General features: G+C 41.3%; 1 protein-coding gene across 1 annotated transcript in view; it reads left to right on the top strand.

The window, feature by feature from the left end:
- The window catches only part of LOC118738116 (dynein beta chain, ciliary), a 42,400-nt gene that overhangs the window by 12,725 nt on the left and 13,140 nt on the right, over positions 1–16,535 (top strand). The window contains 14 exon segments of the mRNA XM_036469036.1: positions 195–348; positions 437–864; positions 1,488–1,860; positions 2,654–2,928; positions 3,998–4,174; positions 4,252–4,461; positions 5,478–5,642; positions 5,723–7,822; positions 7,886–8,218; positions 10,604–12,276; positions 12,345–12,564; positions 12,634–14,672; positions 14,749–14,887; positions 14,952–15,118. Coding sequence (XP_036324929.1) covers positions 195–348; positions 437–864; positions 1,488–1,860; positions 2,654–2,928; positions 3,998–4,174; positions 4,252–4,461; positions 5,478–5,642; positions 5,723–7,822; positions 7,886–8,218; positions 10,604–12,276; positions 12,345–12,564; positions 12,634–14,672; positions 14,749–14,887; positions 14,952–15,118 — 8,453 coding nt within the window.

Below are 16,535 nucleotides of genomic sequence, written 5' to 3'. Positions count from 1 at the left end.
AAACTTCTACCGCTGAATACATTTTGATCGTGAAGTTTTTCGCAGCTTTTTATGGGTTTTTTATGGGCACGTTCCGATTGAAACCTTTCAGAAGCTTATGAAGTGGGATATGTTTTGGTCGTAACCGAGTTATGGGCAGTTTTATTATAAACCAAGCTTGATTATCTAATACAAATACTCTTATATTTTAACAGCAAGCGCGTCTCAAACTCAGGCGTATAGCGGAATGGTACAACGATGTTAACGCGCGCTCACAGCCGACGGAAAAGGATCTGATACGTGCGGAACTCAGTGCGATTGAGATGTATATGGAGCCCTTTATAAGTGATATAATTTGGATGTCAATTGGTAGGCTACGCATACATATACTTCCCTAATGTATACATATATTGGGCTGCGAAAACTCTACTTATTCGCTGTCCTTGCTCACTTTCAGATCAGCGATTTATTAACAAAGTTTTTGCCAAGATTAGCCATTTGCAAAAGCGCATCGAGAAATGCCAAGCCAATTTGGAAGCTATAAAGCAAAGTATTAATGCTTGGGGTAAAGTGCCACTTTTCCAACGTAAAGATCTCAATCCCAAAGCACTACTAGCCGTCGAACCACGTTCGGTTATTATGGAAAAACGGCGCCAGCAAGCATTGGTCACTAAGGAATTGATAGACAAATTAATGTTGGAGAATGCTAAGCTATTTTTTGACATACCGCATCGGTATGAAATCGATGAGGGCAGCAGCGAAGCTATTGAAGAGGAGAATAACGAAGAGAGCGCAGCAGGAAATGCACGAGAGGGATTAAAACGTATCACGATGATGCCAACTGAAAGCCCAGAAGAGGAAGAAGAAAGTTCATCGGAGGGCGAGGTATGCAGATTAGGGTGGTACAAAATAAGTAAATTGGGAGTTTTAATGCACCCACCCCTAGGATTGTTCTATATCAAAAAAGTAGTATAGTTTATTTTAAAGCAAAAAATTTTTGGGAGCTGGGAAAAAATGTTTGTAAAAATGTTATAGAATTCTTGAAAATCAATATTTTTCTATCGCTAAACTCTGTTTCTCTTTAAGAGACTTCCAATAACAATACCCAATGGGTTATTTAAACATTTTTTAATAATAACTATTTCCCCCAAAAACTTAAAAAAAAAGCATGGGGGACCCACAAAAGAGCTTTATTATAAGAAAATGGTTAAATAAATCATTGGACATTATTATTGGAAATCTCCTGAAGAGAAACTAAGTTGTTTTTCCAAATATAAAATACATGGACAAATTTTAGCGCTTTTAACGGCCTATAAAAATTTTTTTATCTAAAAAAAAACGGGTAAATTTTTTTTCGGTATAAAACAATCCTAAGTGGAGAGAGCATTAAGATTCGGATTTTATTTTTCCACATGCGTTTTGGCATCATAAATATGTATATGTATACACATATAGAATATAAACTATACTAAATTAAATTGTGTTATATTTTACACTTTCCCACACAGCTAATTACGCCGCAACAACGCTACGATTTGCTGCAAACGCTCAGCGCGGAAGAGCGCGCACAATTTCGTCAGTATGAAAAGTATGTGGATGAACAAATCGCTGCTCAACTATTGGATGCAGTCATTACCAGTGTTACATACTTGCGAATGGAGATTGATAATCGCTATGAGAATGATGCGCCAATTTTTGAAATTCTCATGGAGCTGCAGGAGCCGATGGTGGTGTACTTTTTAAATTTGGATCCCACTTCGAAGCATGGCTTTACAATGCATGTGGAGGGTTTAATTGATGATATGTACAAAATGATGGGCATGTTGCCGCGTGTAGCGCAGGAGCTGACAGCGGAGGATGCGGAGCCCGAAAATTTTATGTGTAAGTTTTTTTTTTTTCTAACTTATTACTAGTTTATATGCTGAAACTGGCTTATGTTCTAGTAACTTTCTACTAAAATCTATCAATGGAAAAGGCCTTATTCGGCCATATTTTTGGTAATTTTTTTTCTTTAACATTCCTTAAGTTTTCTAGCAATTACTTCTCCTCAGCATAATACTTAGTAGCCTAATCTTAAAACGCAACTGATTTATTGGCATTTTTTGAAAAGCGCTGCAAGCATTTCCTAAGTAAATTTAAAAAGTTGTTTGCTTCTGCTGAAAATGTGAAATGTTTCTCAAATAGGGCCTTTGCGATAATGATTTCGATATACAGTGTTGGCCACATAATTAAGGGCAGGAAATATTTACAATTTACGAAAGAAAAATTCGAACATAATTTTTGGGAGAGTTAATGCGTAACACCGTCAGCAAATAAACGAAGTTTCTTAGCTACTTCATTCTGAAATTTAATAGGCTATAGAATTATACACTCGAATATTTACTCAAAAATCTGATTAAAAGTTCGAAGTTTTGGTGACCATTTTTTGAGATTTAGCGAATTTTTATAAATCCTATACGAGATTTGAAATTTTCATGTATTTAACTTATTTAAAAAATGTAAGAACAATTCATCTAAATGTGTAAATACCGCGTAAACCTCGTAAATAAAATTAACGGTCAAAACTTGTACCGCAGTCCGCTCCCTAATTATGTGGCGACCACTGTACATATGCTTTATTGAAAACTATTATTTAATATTTTATATTAAAATACAATTAAAACAAATACCACAGCGGAATTGAAAGACAAAACCGATATGCATAAGCAACGTAATGACATAATGACTAAAGTGAAAATCGCACTGCAACAGATACGTTCCCACTCAAAAATCTATATGGAATATTCGTATTTATGGCTATCAAATAAACAGCAATATCTTGCCGAAGTTAAGAAATTTGGACGCCCCTTGAGTGTACGGGAACGCGAATCAGAATTGGACGGTGAAGGCGAATCAGGTGTAAAGCCATTGAAGGAAGAGCATCCGCCGCTAAGTGTCTACAAGGAACAGGTATGTATTATCGGTTGACGATATTTTTAAAGGAATAGTGTATGTACTTCCTTTTTAGCATATTAAATGCTATAGAGGTCGGAAACTATCGATAGTCCATACCATCGATAGTGTTGCGATCGTTTCCTTTTTAATTATAAATGTATTTCAACTTTTTCTCCGGTTGCATCTAGGTATATTTAACAATATTGGTAATTCTGATTTCATATGATGAAAAGTTAAGTTACATTAAACCATAAACTTACAACGTTTTTTATTTCATTTATTAGAAACTTTAAAGGAATTGCAACTTTGCTTGCAGCAACTAGATTTATTTGTATGTTTGCAACCCTGTTTTTTGCAAAACTTGTGCCGCTATTTTCTATTTAAATTCAAGAGATTTATTTTTTACTAGTAAAGAAAAGCAAAAATAGTAACGTTACCCTTTTTTCGTCAACGACCCCTTTTTTACGACTTGCTGAAAATGCTCAACTGGTGGTGAAAAGCTATTTTGAGAGAAAGCACTTATATATCATTTATTCCGCGTCGCTCAAACAGTCGCACTGACCGTGTGAGCAAAGCACGAGCATGCCATTCGAGAGATGCGAGTTCAAGTCCTACATCGGCGGAATTTGTTTCTCTTTTTTTTTAATTTACGTTTTTTTTTATTTTTTATAAAATTTTCTTTTCAGCGTTTATACTGACTTCCGAAAGCTTTCCACAGGATTTCCCATATTAAGCTGTTAAAAAAATTTCCCTCCCCTGGCTTTCACTCAGTTTTCCTGAGTTTGATTGCTTCGTAAACACATAATCGACGCTATATAGTTTTTCTTGACAATGTCAGCTCCTTACCATTTGTTGCAAGCTCAGATGTCCTATGTAAAATCCTTACAAATCGGGCACCTTATAGAGAAGTTATATTACGATTCTTGTAATTTAAGTGTCAGTGGAAATCCGGCATTATTATTCACACAAAATCGATTTTCTTCGCAAGTTAAACGAAGTGAAAGTAATATTTTTTCATCTAGCTAATCGTTTTTTTTTTCACAAAAAAACAGTGCTTAAATAATACCCTTTCTTTACTTTCCAGTTGGACAAATTTATTGCCTTGCAAAACGAGATCTCACAATGGGAGTCCTATTATGACTTTAACGTGTGGTTGCGCTTAAATAAGAGAGGTTTTAAAAACGCTATGCTAAATCAAGTGGGGAAATGGATAAGTCTCTTTAAGCAGGATCTAATCGATAGAGTTAAGAACTCACTACAGGTGCGTGAAAAAAACTAAAAAAAAAAGTGAATATATATTTGGTAATAACTACACCTACATATTCTTCTTCCAAACAGGAATTGGAGGACTTTGTCGACGAAGCTCACGAAGCGCTCAAAATCGAGCTCAACAAAGATGACTTTGAGGGTTTACTCAAAATTCTTTCTGTACTCAATACAATCAACGAAAAGCAATTCACTTATGATTATATGTTCGACCCATTACGTGAGGTGGTGGATTTGTTGAAGCAATACAATTATGACTTTAAGGATAGCGTGTTGGCGCAGGTAAATGATTTCTTATAAATAGGATTCTCTTTACAAAAGTTAGCGCACAAATATTTTGTACATTCGGCGGAAGGCTGCACTATTTCGGCCAAGAAATCTCGCCATGACCAGAGAAGCGCCCAATGCATAGCGACATTCGTGAATTATGAATATCGAAGAATTTTTATAAAATACATTTAAGGTTACACCTAGAACAGATAAACCCCTTTTTAATTTAAACTTTTTCATACTTGTGTAACCTGAATTCGAAAACGATCTACCGACGAGCCTACTTTAATGCTTCCCACCACGAAAAAATCTCTCAACTGCCGGAAGTCGCTCTCTATTGTGTGTGAAAAAATACGCCACTAGCTTCCGCTCTTACCGACCTTAAGGAGTCGTTTAATATTCTCATTTGTTGGAACAACTTGGCATGCGAACATTTGGATTGAGTATGCAATAATGTCCGATTCCAATTCTAAGGTATATAACTTTTTGATCATATGGTTTATCCCGCCGCTCGCCCAGCAGACCCCTGGTTGCCAACGGGTAGAGTTACAGAACATATAGGTCCTGCTCAGGTGCAGAGTCAGGAATATTCGGCTAAGCCACAGCCGCGGTTTTTTTCTTCGTCTGTCTCCTTCTCTTCAGCTGCCAGCCGGTCAGCTTTCCATGCATCTGAAGACCATTCCATACAGGTCTTCTACACGTAGTGTTGCTCTCCTAGTTTACACCAAATTTAACTGTCGTTAGCTCTATCTCTTATACTGTCTTGAAGAAGTGTAAGGGTCTCAACATGTGGAAGTGGAAGGGTTACAACCATGGGTTTTTTTTTCATACTTTGCTTTGATTTTAGTGCGCCCTCCTCCTCCTTCAATAGCAGCTTACTTCCACCGATACCTTGGATGGCAGTCAGAGGCGGAAGCAGAGTTTTGGTCGGATAATAGATGCAAGTCTAAAGCCCATCACCCATAAGCTGACACAACTTTTAGTACTGTCCACAACAACAATATTTTGTTTTCACTTCATCTTTTCAGCTAAGCGAACTGCCCGACAAGTGGATTAAGGTGAAAAAGAATGCTGCCGCCGTCAAGCAAACGATTGCGCCCATACAGTCCTACCAAGTCGATCTAATTGAGAAACGGATTATACTTTGCGATACTATGGCTAATCAGTATCGCAAGCGATTTCTGCGCAAAAGGGTATCCCCGACTTATTATAATCCATCTAAAATATCCTTCAAAATAAGAATAAAAATCTCCTCTCTGCTATTTTTGTTCAGTTCTTCCAAGTTCCTTGTGATAATCCATATGAGTTCATTGACGAAGCTGATTTGGAAATAACCGCTTTGGAGGAACGTCAGAACTCATTAACGGAGTCAGCTGTACTTTTCGAACTGCAAGGTCCAGATCTAAGTAAAATTGAACGCTGTCGCTTTGAATTAAAACTTCTAAAGGTGATGTGGGACTTTGCCATAACAATTACAACAACGATCAACGAATGGAAAAAGACGCCTTGGAAGAAAATCGATATTGAGTCGATGGATCAAGAATGCAAGAAGTTCGGTAAAGAGTTGCGTGGGCTAGGCAAAGAAATGCGCACATGGGATCCTTACATACATACGGAGAATCAATTGAAGAACCTAATGACTTCACTACGCGCTGTAACAGAGTTGCAGAATCCAGCAATACGTGATCGCCACTGGTTTGAATTGATGCAAACGACCGGCGTCAAGTTTAGCATGGATGATTCAACTACGCTCAAAGATCTGATCGATTTGAACTTGCACGAGTACGAGGAGGAAGTGAAGAACATTGTGGACAAATCGGTAAAGGAACAAGCGATGGAAAAGATGCTTAAGGACCTTGCCAACACATGGGCTAACATGGAGTTCCAGAATGAAATACACGAACGCACTGGACTCAAGCTGCTTAAGGCATCAGAGGAAATGATCGAAACCTTAGAAGATAACCAAGTACAGTTACAAAATATGGCATCGTCCAAGTATGTTGGTTTCTTTCAGCACGAGGTCGCTGCTTGGCAACAAAAGTTATCCAATGCAGATCAGATAATCGGTTCCTGGTTTGAGGTGCAGCGCAAGTGGCAATATCTAGAGAGCATCTTCATCGGTTCCGAGGATATAAGATCACAATTGCCCGAAGACTCCAAGCGCTTCGACTACATTGATCGCGAATTCAAGCAATTGCTAAATCAAATGAATGCCGATCACAATGTAGTGCGTGCAACTAACAGGCCGAATAGCAAGCTATACGAAACACTCGAATCGCTACTCAAACAACTCACTATGTGCGAAAAGGCGCTCAATGATTATCTCGAGACCAAACGACTTGCATATCCACGTTTCTATTTCGTTTCCTCCGCCGATCTGCTGGACATTCTCTCCAATGGTAATAATCCCCAAATGGTGTGCCGCCACTTGACTAAACTTTACGATTCCATGGGCCGCTTGGAAATGATCGCCGGCACAAAGCTAGCTGTCGGCATGATAGCCAAGGAACACGAGGAGCTAGTGCCTTTCTTAAACGATTGCGACTGCAGCGGTAAAGTCGAGGTGTGGCTCAATCGTGTAACGGACAAAATGCGTGACACGCTGCGTGATCATTTTCGGCGCGCAGTTATCGCATACGAAGAGAAACCGCGCCACATTTGGATCTTCGAATGGCCCGCGCAACCGGCTTTGGTAACAACGCAAATTTGGTGGACAACCGAAACTAACGACGCATTTGCCAAAGTACAGCAGCGTTACGAGAACGCAATCAAAGACTACAATAAGAAGCAAGTGGCACAGCTGAACAATTTAATTAACATTCTCCTGACCGATCTGTCGGCATCCGATCGGCAAAAGATCATGACCGTTTGCACGATCGATGTGCACAGTCGCGATGTGGTGGCGAAAATTATTTCGGCAAAGGTTGAGGTGGCCACAGCGTTTCAATGGCAGAGCCAATTGCGCCATCGCTGGGATACAAAGTACGACGATTGCTTTGCCAATATCTGCGATGCACAATTCAAGTACGACTATGAATATTTGGGTAATACGCCACGTCTGGTAATCACACCGCTAACCGATCGCTGCTACATAACCCTAACACAGTCCTTGCACTTGGTGATGGGTGGCGCGCCAGCTGGTCCCGCAGGCACGGGCAAGACGGAAACTACCAAGGATCTCGGGCGTGCGCTGGGCATGATGGTATACGTTTTCAATTGCTCCGAGCAAATGGATTACAAATCTTGTGGCAATATACACAAAGGTCTGGCGCAAACCGGCGCTTGGGGCTGCTTTGATGAATTCAATCGCATATCGGTGGAAGTGCTCTCCGTGGTGGCAGTGCAAGTGAAATGCATACAGGATGCCATTAAGGTGAGTACAGTCGCTCAGTCGATGAACCACTATCACACTGCAATTCACATTACACTTTTTTAGGCAAAGAAGGTGATGTTCAACTTTCTAGGCGAAATTATATCGCTGCGTCCGACAGTCGGCATGTTTATCACCATGAATCCCGGCTATGCGGGACGCGCAGAATTGCCCGAAAATCTGAAAGCGCTTTATCGCCCCTGTGCCATGGTTGTGCCGGATTTTGCGCTCATTAGTGAAATTATGATGGTGGCAGAAGGCTTCCAGGAAGCGCGTCCGTTAGCTCAAAAATTCATTACACTCTACACGCTGTGCAAGGAGCTGTTATCGAAGCAGGATCACTACGATTGGGGTTTGCGTGCCATCAAGTCGGTGCTGGTAGTTGCCGGTTCTTTGCGAGTAAGTGTGCACATATCATTTTAATTTACAACAGCATGCGTACTCGCACACTGCAAATGACATCCCAACTCCATATCTATGCCATCACTATTTTGCCAAACTTGCCGACCTGTTTAATCGCCTTCTGCACGAACAACAGAGTTTCTGGCTGTATTTGCTGGAGATTTACTTCCGCTATGTGCTTCTAGCAATTGAATACGTAAGAGATTTACGCCATCGCGCACTCAGAATGGCGCTTGGCATTATACCGCTGCAAATTTTCACTGCTTTGGTATTCGTAACACAAAAATTTCGAAAATCTCATTTGCTGTTGTGGTGTGGTTCATTTGAGGAGAATTTGACATCGTCACGCCGTCTTTTAGTTTATTGACTATCCAATTCCAGTCTCCCGAGTGGCCTTGTTTTTGTCAGCACCGTCACTTCCTTGCCCCCCCCCCCCCCCCCCCCCCCCCCCCCCCCCCCACAGTTGCGAATGCCATCTAACGTTATTAACAGTTGCCAAACCAAAGTTTCAGTTGCACGTTGCACTGGTGTTGTGCACCGGAAATATATGAGTGCAATGTCGAAGTGTAGCGTTTTAATTAAAAGTTTCGAGCGCACGGTAATGCGAAATTCACATTCGCTAAATTAGTATCAGACCAAGTCTAAGTGCCATTAAGAGAGAGTGCTAATTTAGTTTCGCATATTATGTGACCTCTGAAGAAACTGCGCTAATGCTTGTTTTGGGGAGAAAGAGTGAGACGTGTAAGCAGCACTTGATTGGCCGGCAGCAACTTGAAACACTAACTTGGCTTGTCAACTAATTTTCTTGCACATTTTATGGATAAATGAAAATGTTTGGCTAGGTAGTAGGGAGAGCGTCGAGACTTGTATTATTTGAATAACTTACTTCGTATTTCTGGAATGTCGAGAAATATGATTGCAAATATTTTTTTTATTACTGGCAAATAACACGAAGTTGGAGTGAGTTATGTTAAGGTGAGATGAGTTGTGGAAAGTTGAGTTGAGGGGAATTCAGATGAGGTGAGGTGAGTTAAGATGAGCTAGGGTGAGTTGAGTTGATGTGAGATGAGGAGAGTTAAGCCCAAAATACAATAACGCAGTGGCAATGGCAGCGGCAGTTTTTCGAAATCAGCTGTTTTTTAGAAAATGTGCTGTCCAATGAAGCGACTCACAATACAGCAGTGGCAGCTAGCAGTACTGCTCAGTTTAGCCCAAATTCTAAATTCACAGCCACTGCCTTCATCGCAGCAAACTTCGCATGCTGAATTTGATATAAATGAAATGTAGCCAACGTCTGTTGATGTCACTGAAGTCTAAAAGGCAAAAACAACAAAAATGTAAACAAACAAAAGGGAATGTCAAAAAAAGCAGTCACTGACAAGGCCGTATTGTGTTTGCTACGGCAGTGACTGCCAATATTAGCAGTAACAGCTGATTTTAAAAACTGTCACTGCCACTAAAAATATAATTCCTTAACTTTGTGCAAAACTCCCGAAAATTCAGCATATTTTCGCGCAAATTTTCAACTTATTAATCAGATTTTTTTATAATGTATTGAGTATGCAGTCTTGTAGCCCATAAAATTCTAGTAAAAAAAAATGCAAGTTCTGAGTTAGGCAATAACCGCATTGACTTTTAAAATTTTTTTCTGTAGAAAGTGTTTTGCATTTCTTCCATATAAATTATTTTCGCAAAAAAAAATTTGTATGAAACAGACCGCTTGAAAAAAAAATTGTGTGTATACCCAATCACGAAAATTAATTTGTTGAAATTTTTCAATAGAACATCGCTGTATTGCACCAATCTTTTGACTACGAAAAAAAAATATTCCCTTTTTTTATTTTGTACTAATCTGTGCAAATGTACCAATCGAGTGCCACTGCCTTAAAAATTTATGCAATATCAAACAAAAATAAAAATATTCAACAAATTTTCGTAAAAATTTCGAGTTTTTAATTAGATTCTGTAGGCCATTGTATTCTAATAGAATAAAGTACAAATTTCAATTGGCTAAAAATTACGTTTGATTTTTTAGAATTTTTAAAAAAGCTCGAAATTTGTACTATAGTTTGTTGATTTTTTTTTAATATTGCACAAATTTGGAAACTTGGAACTACATGGGTTTTGTCAAAGAATGAACTATATTTTCATAAACACAAAATAACCAAAATTAATAAACAACGAAACAAAACTTGGCAAAAAGTGGTTCGGCTATAATTTTTTTACCACTGTATGTATTTTTTAATATCTTTAATTGAACATGCACATTGTCAGAAGACCTGCAACCAAGTACTCTACTAATCCCATTATTAACCACCTCACCAATTTAACAGCTCGCACGATTTCTTACCACACTTGAACACTTCTCAATTTCCTTTACAGCGTGATGACCGCTACCGCCCCGAAGATCAGGTGCTCATGCGTGCCTTACGTGATTTCAATATACCGAAAATCATAACCGATGATGTGCCAGTATTTATGGGTCTTATTGGCGATTTATTCCCCAATTTAGATGTGCCGCGAAAACGTTCTCTGGAGTTTGAGGCTATCATCAAAAGATCGGCAATTGATCTTAAACTACAACCGGAGGAGGGATTCATTCTGAAAATTGTACAACTGGAGGAGCTGTTTGCTGTCAGACATTCGGTATTCATAATTGGCTTCGCCGGCACTGGAAAGTCTGAGGTTTGGAAGACCTTAAATAAAACGTATCAAAATCAAAAACGCAAACCGCACTACAATGATCTCAATCCGAAAGCCGTTACTAATGATGAGCTTTTCGGTATTGTCAATCCGGCGACACGTGAATGGAAAGATGGACTATTCTCAATTATTATGCGCGATCAAGCAAATCTAGGTGGTACGGGTCCTAAATGGATCGTATTGGATGGTGACATTGATCCGATGTGGATTGAAAGTCTGAATACAGTCATGGATGATAATAAAGTGCTGACGCTGGCGAGCAACGAACGCATTGCTTTGACTAAGGAGATGCGTCTACTTTTCGAAATCGCGAATCTAAAAACGGCGACACCTGCCACAGTATCGCGCGCCGGTATTCTCTACATCAATCCGCAAGATCTTGGCTGGAGCCCCTTCATACAGTCGTGGCTGAATACGCGTCCAAATCAAACGGAGATCGCCACACTCAATGTACTCTTCGACAAGTATGTGCCGCCCATGTTGGACGTATTCAACAAACGTTTGAAGCGTATCACGCCCATCTCGAATATCGCCATGCTGCAAATGACCTGCTTCCTGCTCGATTGCATGCTTACGCCGCAAAATGTGCCCAACGACTGCCCGAAAGACTGGTACGAGATATACTTTGTATTCAGCATAATTTGGGGCTTTGGCTCCACGCTCTTTCAGGATCAAATCATCGACTGGCGCAACGAATTTCACAAGTGGTTCATTAATGAATTCAAAACGATCAAATTTCCACCGGGAAATAATGTATTTGCCTACTATGTGGACCATGAAACGAAGAACTTTTTACCTTGGACTAAATTGGTGCCGTCATTTGAACTCGATCCGGATGTGCCCTTGCAAGCCAACCTCGTACACACATCGGAGACAACGCGTTTGCGTTATTTTATGGACGTGCTCGTAGCCGACAATCACCCAGTTATGCTTATCGGCGCAGCTGGCTCTGGAAAAACAATTATAATGGGCTCTAAACTCAACGCGCTGCCAACTGAGAAGTTTGCCATACAAAATGTACCATTCAACTTTTACACCACATCGGAGATGTTGCAGCGCGTGCTGGAAAAGCCCTTGGAGAAGAAAGCTGGCCGCAACTATGGGCCGCAGGGTAACAAGAATATGCTGTACTTCGTAGATGACATGAACATGCCAGAAGTGGATAAGTACGGCACCGTGCAGCCACACACGCTCATACGTCAATTCATGGACTATAGGCATTGGTATGATCGCACGAAGATGACACTACGTGACATACACAATTGCCAATTTGTGTCCTGCATGAATCCTTCGGCGGGTTCGTTCACCATAAACCCACGGCTACAGCGACACTTTTGTTCCTTTGCGGTAAAGTAAGTATTATTTGATGTTGGCTATTGCTTGATCGAGTTGTATTTAAATTTCGCTTACTTTACTTCAGCGCGCCCGCAGCCGATGCGCTCTTCCACATTTTGTACTCGATTCTCTCACAACATTTGGCAGCACCACATCTCAAATTCGACAAGGCCGTAATAAAACTGGCAGAACCTTTGGTGCAAACAGCCATTTCATTGCACCAGAAAGTAGCCACAACATTCCTGCCTACGGCCATCAAGTTTCATTACAATTTCAATCTGCGTGACATAGCCAATATTTTTACAGTAAGTTTAACAATATTCCTTTGCTCTGTTGATCTATTTATCTACTCTTACACCACCTTATTCCCGCAGGGCGTTCTGTATGCGAATCACGAAACTTGTCCCAATCCAAACCAGCTCCTGCGCCTGTGGGTACATGAATGCAATCGCGTTTACGGTGACAAGCTCGTCGATCATACGGACATAATCAACTTCCAGAAGTTACTGAGCGAGATGGTGCGAAAAGGTATTGAATCCTTCTCCGAGGATATTGTCTTTTCGAAGCCGCTTATCTACTGCCACTTTGCCAAAGGGCTTTCCGACATCAAATATATGGCCATACCCGACTGGGAACGCCTGCATCGTTTGTTGACCGAAGCACAAGAGCGCTACAATGACTTTGTCGGCGCACTGAATTTGGTGCTTTTCGAAGATGCCATGGCACACGTCTGTCGCATAAGTCGCATACTAGAATCTTCGCGCGGCTACGCGCTCCTCATCGGTGTCGGCGGTTCTGGAAAGCAATCGCTCACGCGTCTTGCGAGCTTTATCTCATCATTGGACGTATTCCAAATACAACTCACCAAAGATTACAGCAACAACGACTTGAAGGCAAACTTGTCTACGCTGTATATGAAGGCTGGTGTGAAATCGACGCCTTGTTGTTTCCTTATGACCGACTCGGAGGTAGCGCGTGAGCAATTCTTGGTGCTGGTCAACGACATGCTCGCTTCGGGTGATATACACGAACTCTTTCCGGACGATGAGGTTGAAAACATTATCAGTGCCATGCGCAATGAAGTCAAGCAACTGGGCATTATGGATACGCGCGAAAGCTGCTGGAAGTACTTCATTGACAAGGTGCGCAGCTTGCTTAAGGTGGTGCTCTGCTTCTCACCGGTCGGCGCTACGCTACGTGTACGTGCACGCAAATTTCCAGCACTAGTGAATTGCACAACCATCGACTGGTTTCACGAATGGCCACAAGAGGCGCTCGAATCGGTATCGGCACGTTTCCTTAACGAAATCGAAGTGCTGCCCAGAAGTTTGGCCGATCCGGTGTCCAAGTTTGTGGCTTATGTCCATAGCACTGTCAACGGTATATCCCAGGTTTACTTGGCCAACGATAAGCGCTACAATTACACCACACCCAAATCTTTTCTCGAACTTATCAATTTGTATGCGAAGCTGCTGCAGGAGAAGGTGAAGGCTAATCAGGATCGACGTGTGCGTCTGGAGAACGGTCTCATCAAGTTGGCCAGCTGTTCAAAAGAAGTCGATGCCTTACAGGACGTACTAAAAGTGCAGGAGGTGGAGCTGAAAGCAAAGAACGAAGAGGCTGATCATCTGATTAAAGTTGTGGGCGCAGAAAATGAAAAAGTGTCCAAGGAGCGTGCGTTTGCCACCAAAGAGGAGAAAAACGTACGCCAAATAGAGGAGGATGTAACAGCGAAAGCAAAGATGTGCGAGGAAGACTTCCGCAAGGCACAGCCAGCGTTGTTAGCCGCACAGGAGGCCCTTAATACGCTAAACAAAAATAACCTAACCGAGTTGAAGTCTTTTGGTTCTCCGCCCGAAGCTGTAGTCAGCGTGTGCGCCGCGGTCTTGGTATTGTTCGCCTCCAAAGGTAAAATACCAAAGGACCGCACCTGGAAGGCTTGTCGTCAGATTATGGGCAATGTCGATAAATTTCTCAACGATCTGGTGAACTATGATAAGAAGCACATACATCCGGATATTATCAAGGCACTACAGCCATATATCAATGATCCCGAGTTCAATCCCGAAAAAATTATGGCAAAATCAGCGGCGGCGGCTGGACTTTGTTCATGGGTTATAAATATAAATCGCTTCTACGATGTATATCTGATAGTTGAACCAAAGGAGCGTGCACTCGTGGAAGCTGAGCAGGAGCTCAAAGATGCGCGCGACAAGCTGCAAGCGCTGAATGACCGGCTCAATGAGCTGGAGGAACAGTTGAACGTCTTGCAGATGGAATATGATGATGCTTTGGCTAAGAAACAAAAGTGCCAAGATGAGGCTGACAAGACGGCTTTCACCATTGACCTGGCCAATCGTTTGATAGGCGGTTTGGCCTCGGAAAAAATACGCTGGACAGAGTCGGTGAAAAGGTGAGTGAGTGGTGGCCGTTATGTCCTAAATGTTACCTATGAGATATTTTATAAATTGCGCGCGCTACATTTATAGTCTCAAGGAGGGTCAAATTACGCTGCCGGGCGATATGCTGCTCATCTCATGCTTCATATCTTATGTCGGCTGCTTTACGCGCCCCTATCGCATTGAATTGCAACAAAAAATGTGGTTGCCTACCTTCAAAGCCAGCAATGTAAGCAAACACGCTTTTCTGCTAATGATCTTTTAATTTTGTGAATTACCTTTTGAATTTGCAGCCAAAAATACCCGCAACGGAGGATAGTGACCCTTTCGAAATGATTTGCGACGATGCACAAATCGCCGAGTGGAACAACCAGGGATTGCCCAGCGATCGGATGTCATCGGAAAATGCCGCCATTTTAGTGCACTCCGATCGTTATCCGCTAATGATCGATCCACAGTTGTAAGTTGGACTTGTTTTCAAGTGAAACTTTTATCGCAAAGGTAGATAGTGAATTTAAAAAAAAATCGTCATGAAATGCGACACTTGGGATGCCACGGAAGTGCATGTCTCGTCCTTTTGCTTCCTATCTCTTCCCTACTTTCGAGAGAAGTTCCACCTATTTTGTTTTTTAAGTTTAAGTAAAGACCTAATGAAGACTAAATAACACTAGACCTAATGACAGTAAACAATACTTATAAGCAATATAAATACCGAGTTATTTATTCCTAAATCCGGCAAGAGGCCTCTTGACTTAGCTAAATCACACAGACCTATTAGCCTAATTTCATTCACTCTCAACAGATTAGAGCGACTGTAAGACCTCCACATTAAGGATAAACTTAACACTTCCACTCCCTGTTGGTTGAATCAACGCTTTGCTTCGTGGGCGAGAAATTACATTGTCCTTGGGCTCAAGTGAGGATCAGAGCAGTGAGAGGCTGTCGGCAGGGAGGAGTCTTTCTTCTTTGCATTGGTCACTTGTATGGACGACCTCTTAATCAGACTACATGAGTGTGGTTACGATATTGGTGGGGAACGGGAAAATTCGGCAGTACTGTCTTGGGCGTTACAACTATGTGGACCTGGAAACGACTTTTTTGAAGAACATGGGAATTGAGCTCAAGGCTTATAGAGTGGCTCTACCGTCTGATCGTCCATCCGATTTTGTATGAGGCATCCATAGCATGGTGGTATAAGATATGGCAAAAAACTGTTATATCTCGCCTTAAAAACTGCAAAGATTGAAATGTCTATCTGTCACTGGATCAATAAGAAGCTGAGAATTGTATATTAGATTATTTCTTAAATAATATGTGCTCAATTGCTACTCTTAGAGTCGTTTATAGAATGGACAATAGTCTCTGATTCTGTAAGTAAATAGATCTGTGTGGGCAGAAAGTTCCAAGTTATAATGCCCGATCGCGAAGATTTGTGAATCCGCGTTTGATCCCAGATGTATACGGAAACTAGTACACAGCAGTTCAGGGGTGGAGGACAGAGAAAGTGCAGGTATTTTTAAATCTAGCGCCAAACTTGCAATTCCCTTGGGCAAATGGTGCTTCAGACTGAAATAGTCGAAATTTTAAACTGTGGGTTTGAAGGGCCCCTTTCTAGTTATCTTTTAAGATAGCCAAGCAGCCATCTAAGCCCTTTCAAACAGGACTATAAAATCCAAGCTGGTTAGATACACGCTACAAATTTTGTCAGCCCAAAACACGGTAACACTGTGCTGGGTACCAACCCATTTCGAAATCGAGGGCATGAAAAGGACAGCCAGCAGCCTTTTCGGGCCCTCAGCCATTCTGTGGTCTCAGTTGGTCCCCTTCGAGAGCCATAATTACTGAGTTGGTACGCTCTAAACACAATAAGTACTGGA

The sequence above is a fragment of the Rhagoletis pomonella genome, unplaced genomic scaffold, assembly GCF_013731165.1.
Source record: "Rhagoletis pomonella isolate Grant_MI unplaced genomic scaffold, Rhpom_1.0 Rhpom_scaffold_00004, whole genome shotgun sequence".
Taxonomy (NCBI): domain Eukaryota; kingdom Metazoa; phylum Arthropoda; class Insecta; order Diptera; family Tephritidae; genus Rhagoletis; species Rhagoletis pomonella.
Note: the sequence above shows the minus strand (reverse complement) of the source record. Positions and strands in the feature narration are given on the sequence as shown.